General features: G+C 36.5%; 1 protein-coding gene across 1 annotated transcript in view; it reads left to right on the plus strand.

Moving 5' to 3' along the window:
- HSD17B4 (hydroxysteroid 17-beta dehydrogenase 4) overlaps positions 1-15,314 on the plus strand; it is a 68,624-nt gene that overhangs the window by 23,096 nt on the left and 30,214 nt on the right. Inside the window, exons 12-17 of the mRNA XM_085305403.1 lie at positions 750-856; positions 1,568-1,801; positions 2,374-2,425; positions 3,723-3,794; positions 5,497-5,600; positions 9,600-9,665. Of these exons, the coding sequence (XP_085161529.1) occupies positions 750-856; positions 1,568-1,801; positions 2,374-2,425; positions 3,723-3,794; positions 5,497-5,600; positions 9,600-9,665 (635 nt within the window). The remainder of the gene's footprint in view (positions 1-749; positions 857-1,567; positions 1,802-2,373; positions 2,426-3,722; positions 3,795-5,496; positions 5,601-9,599; positions 9,666-15,314) is intronic.

The raw sequence follows: 15,314 nt of genomic DNA on the forward strand, positions 1-15,314 counted from the left end.
TTAGAAGTGAGCAGCTAAAAGTAGTTAAATGATGAGTTCCTCTTTGCTTTAAACACTTTTTGCTGTGCGTGTGATTTTTCCACTTTCTGTCTGACCTTTTCTAACACCAGGAAGCCCGATACTGTTTTTATCCATATTGAGCTTCAAGGAGACAGATGTTTCTGATGGTCTGTATTTACAATGGCTGAGCTCTGTATCTCAACTATGTATCATCTCTTGTAATCTTGACATTGTTCAATTTGATTTGAATTCAGTTGAATTTTTCTTTACAATGTGATTCAGGGAAGAGGATAACCATTAGGAGAGATGCCTAGTTACCTGTATTGCAWATAATTTTAAAGATAAGGAAAGGTGTACTGATTTTCAGATGCTTACTTTTGAGGTGGTTGAAAAATAATGAACATTATCTTCTCTTAATATCATGATTTGGGGAATGAAACAAAACAAGTATTTGCTGACATACTCCATGTGGCTTGACTGTTGCTGTATAGCATGAATTGTGTTTGAAGCACTTGAGCTAAGTATGTCATAATAGACTATGTGTTGCAGAACTCATGGAGCAGATGTAGAGGCTGCTTGTCGCTAACTAGTTTGTAGATGCCTATAAAATACAGCATTATGATAGGTATATATTTGTTGTGGTTAAAAATGAATTGGGAAGTACCAAGCTAAAGCTCATTTGCTTGCATGTTTCTGGCATGTCAGATTTCTGGCTATTTTCATATGTTTTGTTCCCTTCCTTTCTCTAGAGTCCATAAGTGTTTTGAATGATGCTCTAAGTCAGATTGAGTCTCAAGGAAATATTTCTATGAATCCCACAAGCTCTGGTTCGGTCATCTCCTCAGCTACTGACACTGTAAGTACCCTTTTCTACAAGGCACACTTTATAGCTAGCTGAAAACCTTCAGCAAAGAGGCTTATTCTAGTAGTGATTAACTTCTACTCTGGCTTGCTGTTTGCAAAAAGAAAAGTGAGTTTAAACTGTGAAATGAGGAAGTGAAATAAGAAACATCTCCAGACTCCACTCTTCATTTTTCTTATTGATGGTGGAAACTCTTGAGGTTAAATTTATTGAATACTCTGTGATATAAGTGCTTGTAAATTCTGAAAACGTCTTTAAGGTATTGTTCAGAAATGGGAGGGGGGTTTACTAGGCAATTCATTTTTTTTGTTTTTGTCTCATTATTTATATATACTTTTATTCTTCCTACTTTTATTACAGTGTTAATTATTTCAGTTGTGGTTGGTTCTCAAAAGATATTTATAAYATGGCTGGGAGATGAGCCGTATGAAGCTATACTGTTTATTCTTGAAGCAGATTGCTTGTAGAAAGCTATAATGCATTGTGGTAGGATTTCCTGCATTGAAACGCATACAGTAATGTGTTATACTATATTTATTGCTTACACTGCATATTTACATATGACTATACTTTTAAAAAATGCTCATACATGAATTGTTTGAAGTGAGAACTGTAGGAAGAATACATGTGTAACATCAAAGGGTACAAAGTTTTATTTTACTAAAAGATACAAAGTTTTATTTTATGCTAACTTCTAATTTGTAGGCAAACATTATTGGCCGGGAACTGTCTACCAAGGTGTATACATATACTCACTTAGAGCCTATTCTATATGCTCTTGGTGTGGGAATGTCAACTAAGGATCCAGATCACCTAAAATTTCTCTTTGAAGGAAGTGAAGAGTTCTGCTGTTTACCTACCTTTGGAGTTATTCCTGCTCAGACTTCAGTTTTTCATGGTGTTCCTTCTCTTCCAGGGCTAAATATTGATTTTGCAAAGGTATGAAAGAATTACTTTTGTCTGTGATTTATGTGATTATAAATTGATGGCAATTAGCATATTTATAGTTTTTATAAGTGTAATTCCTTCTAGTTTAGGAAAACTCAGTATTTTAGATTCTTGCCTCCAAAGAAGTAATTGGTCTAGTTCACTTGGATAGGCTGTGTTTTCCTAAGCTGCTATGAATTACCAGTTTTGTGTTAAATTCTAACTTGTCATGAATATATTTTATTAAAAACCCAAAGCTTTTATCTTGCTCTGAAAATGTATTTTGTTGAGAAAGAAATAAAAAAAAAAGTGTTATTTTGAGAAATACTGTTTTCTAATAGTAGCTATATACTATAGACAATTTTTAGTAACAATTCAAATGGTAGTTTAGGCCTTTTTTACTTAGTGGGCTGTGAAGTTCTTATAGTACGCAAACTCCCCCCAGATCTGTATATACAGATGTATTTCCTTATGTAAACATGTAGTATTTTTGTTGGCGTTCTAAAATATCTGTACATTTGTGATTGTGATGAGAGAAGCAGTAAAATATATTGATTATTATAGCATTACCTGTCTTTACATAGATGCTGCATGGTGAGCAGTATCTCGAGCTGTATAAACCATTACCAACCTCAGGTCAGTCTTTCGTGTTGCTGGTTTGCTTGTCGTTTATACCTAAATTCTTGTCGCTTCTTGTAGCCGCATTATAAATGGAAATAGGGATGTAATGCTTCAAATTGGATTTTTTTGCACATTGTTTTTGCACGAGGTGGGAAAATCCCACGAGATCAGATATTACCCTTTAGTAGTATAAATCGTACGCTCATGACTAATTTTTGAAATAATAAAAATAAATCTGTAATTGTTTTCTCTTTAGATGGTCTGAAAAAGAAGGAGCTGATTATTAAGCTGATTATTTAAGCTATATGCTATTCTATTATCATTTGATATTAACTAGTAGAACTTTTAATTATTTCTGTAAGGTTGTATCAATAGTTTTGTAATGTTTACCTGAAGTTACTTTGACAGTGTTCAGGCATTCTTGTGCCTCTTAAGAGGGTAAGATTTAAATTATATATATTAAGGAGGAATGGACATCATGATGAGGAGGCTTGAAAACATTTCTTGTTCTTTTTCCAAAATTCTCAAGATAGTATTTACTGCAGTCGTAAGCTCTTTTCCTAGGTGGATGTATGTTCCCATACTGCAACGCTTGACAGGTGGTTGTTAGACTCATTCAGGATAAGTGTGCATGTGCAGGTTTCTTCTTTAGTTGTTTTTAAAAAGTGAGCTTTCCCAGAGTGTAGGAAAGAAGAATGAACCAGTGATAAATGTCATGTTTTTTTATGGAAGCAAAAAAGGGTGTGTGTGAATACTGTATTCATTTCAGAACAGTCTGGTAATAGATCACCAGGACTCAATAAGGCCTTTTTTCCTGTATGTCTGTGTTTCATAGGCTGTTTATATATATCCTTACGTATCTCTCTAGAACAATAATCTCATTTGGGAAAACAAACAAACGAAAAAAACTTAATAAATCAGTCAGTACCAGCCCCTGAGTTGAGCGTCCCCTCTGAAGAACTTTAATCATCCCAACTCTCTTGAAGTTGGGGGACACTCTTTGTGATAGTTCCTATCTTTAGAGTTAGTCACGTATGTGAAAGTAATTTGTTGCTAGCTCTGAATAAACAAACTAGCAAGGTTCTATTAAAACCAATAAATAACACCTCCCCCAAACTCCCCAAAGCTCATCTATGTTAAACTTCATTAATTTTGTAATAAATTCCCATGTAATCTTACACTAAACCAAGATTTGCAAAGATTCCCAGACTCGCATTATTAGTATTGTTGTTATTAAGAAATGCAAAGAGCTGCACAGTTCATTGTTGAAACAAAACCTTAAAACATTGCCTGTGTTCTTTCTCTCTTACAGGGCAGTTAACTTCAGTTGCAACAGTTGCCGATGTACTTGACAAAGGTTCAGGAGCAGTCTTGCTCATAGATGGTAAGAAGGCTTATGTGTGTGTGTATGTATGTATGTATATATATATATATATATATATATATATATATATATATATGTATTTTTTTTAAGGGAGTACAGTTAAATTTGACAGACTTAACGTTTAGCTAGCTCTAACAATGACTGCCAGCCTTTCCACAGTAAAGACCTTGTTAAATCTCAATGAGAGCTGAGAAATGAGCTAATTTGCAATAGCTGTGTAACGTATAAAGTCATTGTTCTTGGGCAGTTAAGGTCCTGAAATCAAGAATACTGTTTTTGGAAAGATTTCAGAGGAAATTTGGTTTCTACCTATGTAGGTGAAATACTGCATTATGGAAACTGAACAAACTTATGCATTACTAGTACTTGGTCCTGTCTGAAGGAAGCCATTTTAGATTCTGCCAGCCTTGAACAAGGGGGTGTGTGTGTGTGTGTAAGGGAGAGCTTGAAAAGGTTAGTCATATGTGTATGCTGTGCTATTAGTCTCATTGGTGAAACAGCCCTCTGTAACAGCCTGTCCTGGATTTTATTTATTTTTATACATACATATATATACACATTATATATATATACATACATACACACATACATATATCACACACACATATATGTATGCGCATATATGTGTGTGTATGTGTACATATACACACATATGTACACACACCCAATATAAGTATTTATTAAAATATAACTATAATATACGTTTACATATTTTAAATAAAAAAATTTCTTCTGTCCAAGTTGAAGAATCTGAATGTCTCAGAGTCCTTTAGTCATTGCTTGCTGAATTTTGGTATCTTTAGGCATGATATACCAAAGCTGTTTGGAATATTAGGTTGTAAGAGTTGATTAATGAAATGTTCTTGTCTCCCTCACCACCAATATATGGATAAAATTTTTTTAAAAGATGTTTTCTCTACTCTATCCCTTTGTTCCTTTTAGTTGTATTTTTATTCTGGTTTTGACTAATCTTAAGCCTGCCTTTTTCTGCCACACATGGAAGTTCTGTTTTTGACCAGAGTCTTAGTGTTTTTTAAATTTCTTATGTAACTGCAAATGAACATTTTTAACGCTATTGTAAATTTCAGTCTGAGGCTTAAGGCAGTGGAGCAGGCAGGAGTTGGAAGTAGCTGGATCTGAATGATTCAGTGTAAGAAGTTTAGCAAATCAAAACTTATTTTGCAAAGTAGTAGTATGTGACCTTAAACTAAAGCTTGCTCTGAAGCTCTTTTCATACCTGATACTAGTAAAGCTTTTTGTATGAGTTGGTAATGTACTTTACACACTGGGGATTCTTAATAGCTTCTAATACATCATATTTCATTGCACAGTTCTGTCATATTTAAATAAACTGCTAATGGTGTGTGAAATGCTGAAATAAATATTAATTTCTGCCCTATGTTATCAAATATTTTTAACACTTTGAATGTCATCAGCATTTTGATAGCTCTTTTTTTTGAATTTTAATGCTTTTATATAAAGAAAATTCAGGATAGTGTCGTTTGAAACGGGCCATCAATCTTAGGTAGTCAGGCACTGACTTGCAACAGTGCAGTGTGAAAGAGTGGCCGTTTTTCTGTAACTTGTTAAAATGAGTTTTGGCATGTTTGAAGTGATACTCTATACATCTATCATGTACATCTACAAAAGAAACAAAGATCAAAGACAGAATAGACAACCTTCCTCTTCTGTTGTCTTTCAGTGAATACGTACTGTGGAAAGGAGCTGTTGTGTTATAATCAGTTCACTCTTTTTTTTGTCGGAGCTGGAGGATTTGGTGGAAAGCGAACATCAGAAAAAGCCAAGGTAAGTTCAAGCTTATTGATATTTAAAAAAAACCTTAATATTACAAAAAAAACATATGCTGTATCAATGAAACATGATGAACTATGCATTTGAACAGTGTAGCAGTGCAAGCTCAAATTCAGTCTGACTAGTTCTGTTCATTGAAGTGTCTGAAGAGGGGAATGGTACTGTTCGGGACTGAAAAACCAATGGTTCTGACAGTTAAGAAAGTGAATTGCTGAACATACTACTGATTGGATATTCCTACATGTAAACAATTGAAATTACAGATATTAAATGTCCTAAATGCAAACAGAATAACTATCTTGCAAATGTTTAGAATCTAAATTAAGTTGGATTGTTTTAGTGCTGAATAAACCAAAAAACGAGAGACTTTGAAAATCAGTATTTTGGTATCTTGTACTACACTACATCTGGTAAAAGCTATCTGCTTCTCAAAAGGTATTTAATCCTTTTTATCTTAGAATCACAGAATTKGTARGGTTGGAAGGGACCTCTGGAGATCATCTAGTCCARCCCTCAAGCRAGTGGCCCATATGGGGATCARACMCRCGACCATGTCATTATTAGCACCATGCTCTAACCAACTATATGTTAATGCAGAGTCRTCAGTTAAGACTTCTTTTCACAAGAAGTAAGGACATGATTTAATGACTGCTGAGGGRTCTGAAATAGCTAACTAACAGTCATCTGTAGACTTGAAATTAGAAAATAATATCAGAAATAAGTTAAAATTGAAAGATACATATATGTTTGGAATGAATGTTGTGGACAGAAAGCTCCTCTGCAGGATATAAATTAAATCCTATAGAAGAGGGACTTTTGAAGTAGACCATCTTGTAGACTGTAACCTGAAGTAGCTAAATTTGTCTCAATTAATTCTGTAAAAGTAGTAAAACCTTCTTGAGGTTATACTGTGAGCTGTACTGAAGTCCTTAAACTCCTGCTGCTGTAGGTCAGGGTGAAGAGGCTAGCAGCTGAACTGTGCAATTTGGTAAGAGTCATACTGACTTTAGGTTTTAGGAAGCCCAAGTGTAAAATTTGCAAGCAAAAGAAACTGCCTGTTTTGATTTTATGTTTAATTGCTCCCAATCAAGATCTTCATAAATGAACTGATGAGGAAAACTATAAATTTCTTGTTAGAAACTAGCCAGGAAAAGATTTTATTTTTGCAGTCTACTTTTGAGCTGGTTGATCTTCAAGAGACCTTTTGGATCAGAACAAGAACAGAGAAATGGCTTTTATTTATAGGTGTCGGTGTTATCAAGTACGTTCTGGGAACTTTCTCTTTTGCATAGCTATGAGAGCAGATTTTTTTGTCTGCTGTTGTTTAAGCGTAAGCAGGGAGGGGAATGACAGGAAGAAGGATAAGAGCATAGAGACTTTAGGGGCCTTCTCTTGGGCTGTTGGATTGTGCCAACTGGGCTCATGGCAGAGTCTGTTTTTCTGGCTTAAACCTGTTTCAACTTTCCTATCATGATTGCATTTCCACTTTCACTTCAAGGCTTACAGCCCCACTTGGTAATACACGATCTGTGTTTCCTCAGTTTAGCGTTACAGTGTATTTTACTGCTCCACTTCAGAACATTTTTTGTGTGTGTGTGCAYGYGCACGTGTGCATGCGTGCAAGGGAGGGCACTGCTATTCATGCTGAAGAATAACTGATACCTAGTGATGATTCTGGGTGTACATGTATGGAGGATATGTTAATATTTAATATTGATTATTAAACTGTTTTTCAAGCGTTAATACTGAGCTAGTAGATGTGACTATATGTTTGTTATTAAAAGATAGTTGCTCTTGTAAAAAGCTTTGTTTGCTGAGGCATGCTCTGATAAATGGCGTTAGGTTTGAGCTTGCAAGTTCTGGAAAAACCTCTAGGTGTAGCTCTTTATAAATCTAAGATTTTTGCATGAGGTTTGGAAAGCAAGAGGAGAAAATGCTCAAAATAACATTATTGTTCTTATTTCCCCTGGAGTGGAAATAAGACGCTCTCTGCAGCATCTTGGGAGAGAGTTAGCAGGTGACAAGCAGTGTCACATGAATGCATGGTGTGTATGTCCAAATGCATGAAGTAGCTAGTCAGCTACTTCRTATAAACATAGTATTTAAGGAGAGAATGGTTATAAGGGCAGGGCCAGGTATGATGGAACGTTGTTCTAGACTACAGCCTTGAGGCACTACTCCATCAAATAGTCAGCTGGACCTGGGGTATTGTAAGCTCAATATTTTAATTTATACTAACATTTATAAATTTGTAAGCTTTTTTCTACTTAATATGTACCAATTATATGAARGTTTTCCCATGTGTAATTTCACAGGTCAAATCTTGAGATGCATGCTGCTTCAAAGGGAAATGGGAGAAGCTTCTGTCCAGTATAAAAATAAATTCACAGAATATTCTTGCGGATGGAATATGGTGTTCTTTATGAYGGAACCTTTAATTCTTCTGTAATCAGCTTTATAATAGCGCATGTAAAAATAGTGATTGAGTGAAATGTTTTTAATCTATAACAATGGTGTCAGAGTCCAGTGTGGTGCCTTGGGACTTTTCTGTGAAATGCTGTATTTATGGCAACCGTAGTGTCTTCATTCTGTTTTTGGTGAATGATGAGAATACTATATAAATTGCTTTATTGTACACTTCAGTATGTAAAGAATGCAYGTTTCAAGCAACAGTACCTCTTGTAAAAGAAGAAAACAAATTATACAATCTAGTTAAGGTAAGGCAAGGGTAGCAAATTCAGCAGCCTTTCTGCAGCAAGTAGCCAGTTCCAAACAATAGATTTTCCTACTTTGTCTTCACAGACTTWCCCAATAAAAATTCTTCATGTTCTGCCAAAAGAAATCCCAAACTGAGCAGGCATATTTTACAGTACATCTTTTTGTGATTTTACAGGTTCATTACATTTGAGAACTAAGGTGAACACATTTCCAAGTTAAGGTCTATCGTGAGCAACACATTTTGTAAATTATGTTTCTCCTCTGAGTTGGATGCCCTCTGACAAAGGGGTTTCCATAATTTATTCATAAGTCTACTAGTTTCAGTCTCTTTAGGGCTCAGTAGGCCAGGCTGAGTTTCTTTAAATTGACTGGAAAGCCATGGGAAGCCATTTTGTGCTTTGAAAGCCTTTTAGGTGGTAGTAGTGTTATCAAGCCTGCTAAGTTTTGTTACTACTGACTGCACAGCCTAGGCATGAGTTAATGCATAGGGCTGCTGTTGTGCTCCAAGGTGAAAAGGTGGCAAGAGTGATGTTATTGAGCCTTCCAGCCAAGTGGTAGATTTGCTCTAATAAATAGAAAAGAGGTTTTTACTGGTTTTAGATGTGAAAATGTTCAGCCCTCAATTTCTGTTGATTTCTCTTTTATTCTAGAAAAAACTTACACAAACTACCATCCTTAGTCAAGTAGCTTCTTCTCATTTTAGTTTAAGTGAGTTTCTCTTTGTTTGTTTTGTGGGTTTTCTTTTTTGGAAACTCTGAAAGAGTGGGGGAAAAAAAACCCACTGGAAGCTATTATAAGCCCAAAAGTGATGTAGTTCAAAAGTGAAGTAGTAAATTTTTTATTCCATTGTGCTTTTCAAAGCATTATTTTAAAAGCTTAATTTTCACTTCTGTCTTCCAAAACTCTTAATGTCGGTTTATGTAAGCTGAAATTGGCACTAGGTARAAAGCATTGGTTTTATTGAAGATCTAATTTTTGGAGGTAAATAATTCCTTACTGGGCTTTTTARGATAATTTGCAAGAAATTGATCTTGTAACTGTAAGGCAGATCTGATGCCTCAGGATCACTGTCTTCTACAGAGAAGAACTTGAGAAGATACTCTTCTGATATACCGATTTTTTTTTCCTATTTGTCTCTAAACATGAAGGGTGGGAARGGAAACCCTAATAGCTTTGGAAATACTTCTCTTCAGACATGCCTTACAATGATTCTAGCATGGRTACAGATAAGAGATTTTTACAGTGAAATATTAATACTACTTTTTTTGCTTTTAGATAACAGTAAATCCACCCAGGAGACTCCCCGATGCTGTACTTTCTGATGTCACAACAGCTGATCAGGTAATGTTTTGCATGCTTAAAGTGTGAAAATGTTGATTTTACTTTGAGAAAGGAGTCTTAGATGGTGTTCACTAATGGTTCAAATTTTCTGTTGCACTAAARTGAAAATAAAATTTGTGCTAGGTTACATTATGATAGTGTGTATTCAAAGTATCATCTAAAATAATTCTCTTCATAAGCCTGGTACARTTTTATTATACTTCAATTATAAAATGCTACATAGCATAAAGAAAAAGAATATAATGTTTCATTTTCTATTTTAGTAAGAAAAAAGGTTCAAAACTTACAAAATTTACAGACTATAACAATGGATGGTGCAAGCARAGAGTACTTAAAGTAGTGACTTAAAATAGTCATGAGTAGTTAAAGTTTCACTATTTTGAAAAAGTTAAATTTCTGGTTGCATATAYAGGAAGTTAAAAGAGTAAGTAGACAGGAAAACATGAAAAATCGATAGATGTCTGTCCATATATGTTTTCCTCTGCCCATAATCCTAACTGRTTCACAGGCAAATACTTATCAAAAGCAAAAAAGCAGAGTAAATAAATGTCTTGCTCTGAAGGTTAGCAAATGCAGGTTTCAGACAAACAAGGAAGGAAAATGAGGAGCTACGAGTGTTAAGGCACCAAATCAGTATTTTCAGGATAACTTGGTCATGTTGAGGTGGCAGTAGATTTTGGGCACGCTATTAAATTTTAGCCTATCAGCTGAGTTGTGGTAACTGATGTCTGCTTAGCCTCCAATTATATACAGAGTAATTCAACTTAGTCTCATCCTATTTCACCGTATGGCAAATGAAATTGCATTTCCATGCCCCTGTTCTGCAAGCTGAGAGAATGTAGGACACTTACTATCAGCAAGTTACCATGCCAGCTGATTCACGTGCCTGAGGTCCAAGTTAGCCCCACCAATTAAAACCAGAAAAGAGATTTCAACTCAGCATTTCTATCACTGATGTACTTGCTGTATCCTAAAATTCATAGCCTAGATAAAAGTGATACGGATGTCTCATTCTTCTGAATAGACTTCATCAAAGTGAGCAAGCAGAGCGCAAAATGGGAAACAGTGAGGGAGTGCCCTGTTCTTGAGAGGTGGTTAAATACAGTGGAATATGTTTTCTTGAAGCCRGCACTTGAACTAGAATAGTGTTTATTCCTTGGGAAGTAAGGGCTTAGTGGGGAAAAAAAATCAGTAGATGAAATGCAGCTGCCTTAATAGTCTTGTAGTTAAAATGTTTGTTTTGAATATTGGAGCCTTAGTTCAAAATCTCATCTGCATGGTTGTATTGGATTTGATTCCAGTTTCATCAACTTCTAGATGACTTCTATGAACCCTTTATTCATAGGGTGATCTTGAATTCTGTGCCTGAAACTCTCATGTTTAGATTTTTTACCRTGTATCCAGTGTTAAGCTCATTAGATAGAAAAAGATGATAATGACCCTGTGATACACAGGTTAGGAGACTTTGCTATTGCAAAGTAAATTGTTTCTGATTTTATTTACTTAAGTGGAATGATTTCAAAAGAGAATGAGAGCCTTCAACATACATTATAGCAAAATCTTTGTAGTACTAAGCTGGTTGTTGTGTCTCTTCAGTTCAAAATTGCTGTTCAAAATTAGGAAAAGGGCTTGAGCCTGGATTTCTCATGTTTCAGGTTAGAGTTACAGCGACTTGATTTTTGGAAATAAAGGACGTGGTGCAGAGTAGCGACCAGTGTTATTTTATGGTTTGCCCTGACAGGTAGGTGTACAAGGCAGCGGAATTTGAGAGTCTCAAGAAGGCTTATCTGTCAAATTATTCAGTAGCATCTGTGCTTAAGAGAGAATGCCTGTATATTGAGGGAGAATGTGTGTAACTTAGGAACAGTTTGGAAGAAATACAGACTTTTTTCATGTGAAGGACAGGTTGGAGAAGTGTCATGAAGATTTTACATTTTGGTGTCTGGAGTGACACTAACTGCCTAAAACTTTTGTGAAAATGGAAGTTGGCATGCAAATCACWTAGGAGTTTATGAATTTTTCTTTCTTCTAAGTGTTTAAATGCAAAAAGGTATAGGCTGAAATGACTACTGCTGCTGCTCAGTCATTGCAGTCAGTTTCTCGATTGTCTTTGAATTAGCCAMTTAAATCACATTAATTTCCAGTAATTCTTCTGACACTCAGCAGTCATTTTCTTTGCTATCGCAATTACAGTGCTGAATTGATCTCTTTAATTAGGGTTGTTTCCCCTTTTTTCTAGTATGTTTATGTAGTAAAATTCCTCATAACCAGACTATCATACATCTTTTAAAAAAAGTTTTCAGTGACGACTGCTACTTTTCACTGACGTCGACAGACTCTGATTATATTGGATTTTATCTTCACTTTGAAGGTAACTACATGCTGCCACTGTGCTGACACCTCCCTAGGTTCACCATACTGGGCACCTTGCACTTGCACTTGCACTTGCACTTGCACTTGCACTTGCACTGCACGGAAAGCTCAAAGATATTAAAAACATCAGTTTAAGAGGAGGAATATGATTTGCGTGTATACAGATAGGAAAAAATGCTGTTTAGTAAAAAGGAGACTGGGAACAGACACAAGACTGAGGGCTAATAGTGCAGTCAATTTTCCTTTTTTTATTTTTTTTATTTTTTTTTCTTTTTAACATCCTTCTCTGTATGTTACCAGAATAGAGGCTACAGCACCCTTCAGTTCCCTGAAACATGATTGGATTTCTTCATGTCAGCATCTATTGACAGAACAAACTATTATGGTTAGGGATACCAAAGACTAACAACAGGTAGTGTAATAATGTTCATTGCTTTCAGATCTGTTCCCTTTTCTGGGAAGTTATTTAAGCACCAGCCAGTGATTATGAATGAGTCCCATTACCATACTGTAAGCTGCATAAAGATGAAAGATTGTTAAYGAAAATCTAGCAGGTGCACCTGGCCTTCTAAAAGGTTATAAGGCTTAAAAATTGCATCCTGCCAAATAGGGCATAAAAACATTTCCTCTGTGACACTCTTGATTTTTCTATGAAGAGCTAGGTGACTTTTTTCTTGTCACAGTGTTAGGCAAAAATACCACATGCTGTGGCATTTTTCTGGCCTGTTCTCTCTCTAACCTGAGCCATTCTTTACTAGATTTACTGTCATAAATCCTTTGAATAGAATAGACCTTTTGGCAGAAGATCAAGAAGTCTAGAAAATGTTTGACTGTTGGCCGTTTAGCAAGAAATGAATCATTCAATTTCAACCCTGTAGGGAATGTTTAATGTAGTTTCAGAACTTCAGTATCACCAAGATACTTTCATCCTGCTGGTTCTCAAACTAGTGCTTTAAGTTAATGAATGAAAACAGATTCCACTAAATGGTTCCTCATGCAATTAAGATACACAGTTACTGACCTGTGTCTCTGGAGAGTTTTCTCTTCACTCTTTTCCCAAATGAATTTGACTTTGGGGGAATTAATTATTTGGTGACAAGAATAAAACAAGCTGCAGTGAATATTAAAAGTGGAAGATGGCCAAGGGTTGCAGTTTAGAACTTTGAATAAGGAAATAATTGTGGGGTCATGGATTTTGGTTGAGTGTTGGGAGGAGAGCCTTTCTGTGGTGTTTATTAAATATATACATATATGCCATATTGTTGCAGCATGATCTGTTTTTTCTAGGAGACTGATGTAAAGAAATGAGCTGTTCTGTGATTTCAAATAGCAAAATTAATATTCAGGATATATAGCTGTAAAACAGGAATGAAACAGTATAATACAGTAGCCAGTAAAATACAGAATTTTTTAGGTAGCCACTTCAATTTGAGTATTCTATGTTTCTTCTCTCTTCTGAAAACTACTGGTACTGTTGGCCTAAATGAAAGCCTGACGCTATAAGAAGTGAAGTTTGCAGTACTGTTTTTGTTAATGTCCACTTATTCCAGTAAAATGTCAAAAGTTCTAACAACTAAGTACGAAGTGAAAAATCTCCTTTTTCTTGCAACAGTATCATGTATTTAGGCTAAAATACTCTTCTGACTTTGTCCAAATTCTGATTCTGAATATTCTTTGGGATTCACATTGATAGACAGGAAGAAATATGTATAACGATGAAGTAGAAAGGACCGGTTGGTTCAATTTTGAAAAATACAGTTTCTCAGTCTGGCATTGATGAGTGTCCTTTGGGACCAGTTGTGTATGTGCAACTCTGTGTATGACTCTGCAAAGCAGTGTCATGTCAGTTGTCACCTGTGAATTTCATAGAATAATAGAATCAGTAAGGWTGGAAGGGACCTCTGGAGATCATCTACGCCAACCCCTCTGCTCAAGCAGGGTCACCTAGAACATGGTAGACAGGGTTGCATTCAGGTGGGCCTTGAAGATCTCCGGAGGAGGAGACTCCACCACCTCTCTGGGCAACCTGGTCCAGTGCTCCGTCACTCTCACAGGGAAGAAATYCCYCCTCACGGTCAGGCAGAACTTCCTGTGCTTCAAATTCTGCCCACTGCCTCTTGTCCTGTCACATGAGACAGCTGAAAAGAGTTTGTCCCCATCCCCTTGACACCCTCCCTTTAGGTACTTGTACATATTGATAATATCCCCCCTCAGTCTTCTCTTCCMCAGGCCCAGCTCTCACAGCCATCCCTCACAGGGCAGGTGCTCCAGCCCTCTGATCATCTTTGTAGCCCTACGCTGGACTCTCTCCAGTAGCTCCATGTCTCTCTTGGACTGGGGAGCCCAGAACTGGATGCAGTACTCGAGATGAGGCCTCACCAGGGCTGAGGGGAGATCACCTCCCTCCACCTGCTGGCAACACTCTTCCCAATGCAGCCCAGGATGCCATTGGCCTCCTTGGCCACAAGGGCACAKTGCTGGCTCATGGTCAACTTGTCATCCAGCAGCACTCCCAGGTCCTTCTCTGCAGAGCTGCTCTCYGGCAGAGCAGCCCCCAGCTTGTACTAGTAGATGGAGTTATTCCTCCCTAGGTGCAGGACTCTGCACTTGCCCTTGTTGAACCTGAAGAGGTTCCTCTCTGCCYGACTCTCTGGCCTGTCCAGGTCTCTGAATGGCAGAACAGCCCTCTGCCAGCACTATTTTTCCATGCAACTTGTGATATCTCAGCCACATGTTGTCTTTGGTATATGGTTTTCAGGATAAGGTAAATTCGCTATCCTGGCTATTGAGAATTTTTTAAATTCCTTCTGAGATCCGGTGAAACTTGGGAGACTGATACTAGTATGTTCAGAGGAATGACCTTTTGATACTGTGTCAGTTTTAAGGTGCTTTTTAAAAGTTCAGAAGTATTGCAGAGTCTTTAAAAAGATAAAAATTTCAAATAAAGCTTGCTTTATATGTAGTCTTAATGCCCTATGTATGTAATGCCTGATGATCCAGTTTTCAGTTATGGAGCTGTAATAGTGTATTTGTTCTGTGTCCTTCAAGAACTTCTTCCACAGGCAAAGGCGACTCTGGGCATGAACTAAAATGAGTAGGAAATCTGTTTTCCTCTGATGCTTTGTGCAGAAGGTTGCATTGTGAAAAGGAGTAATGAGAGGAAAATGTTCTCAARGTTATCAGCTGGTTGGAAATGCAGCTTTTGGACAATGGATTTGCTTTTTTTTTTTTCCTTTTTTTCCAGAGAATTTTTATTTTCTGTGAGCGGTTGGTTAA

This window comes from Rhea americana, unplaced genomic scaffold, assembly GCF_003343005.1.
Source record: "Rhea americana isolate MKP2758 unplaced genomic scaffold, rheAme1 scaffold_22, whole genome shotgun sequence".
In the NCBI taxonomy this organism is placed as follows: domain Eukaryota; kingdom Metazoa; phylum Chordata; class Aves; order Rheiformes; family Rheidae; genus Rhea; species Rhea americana.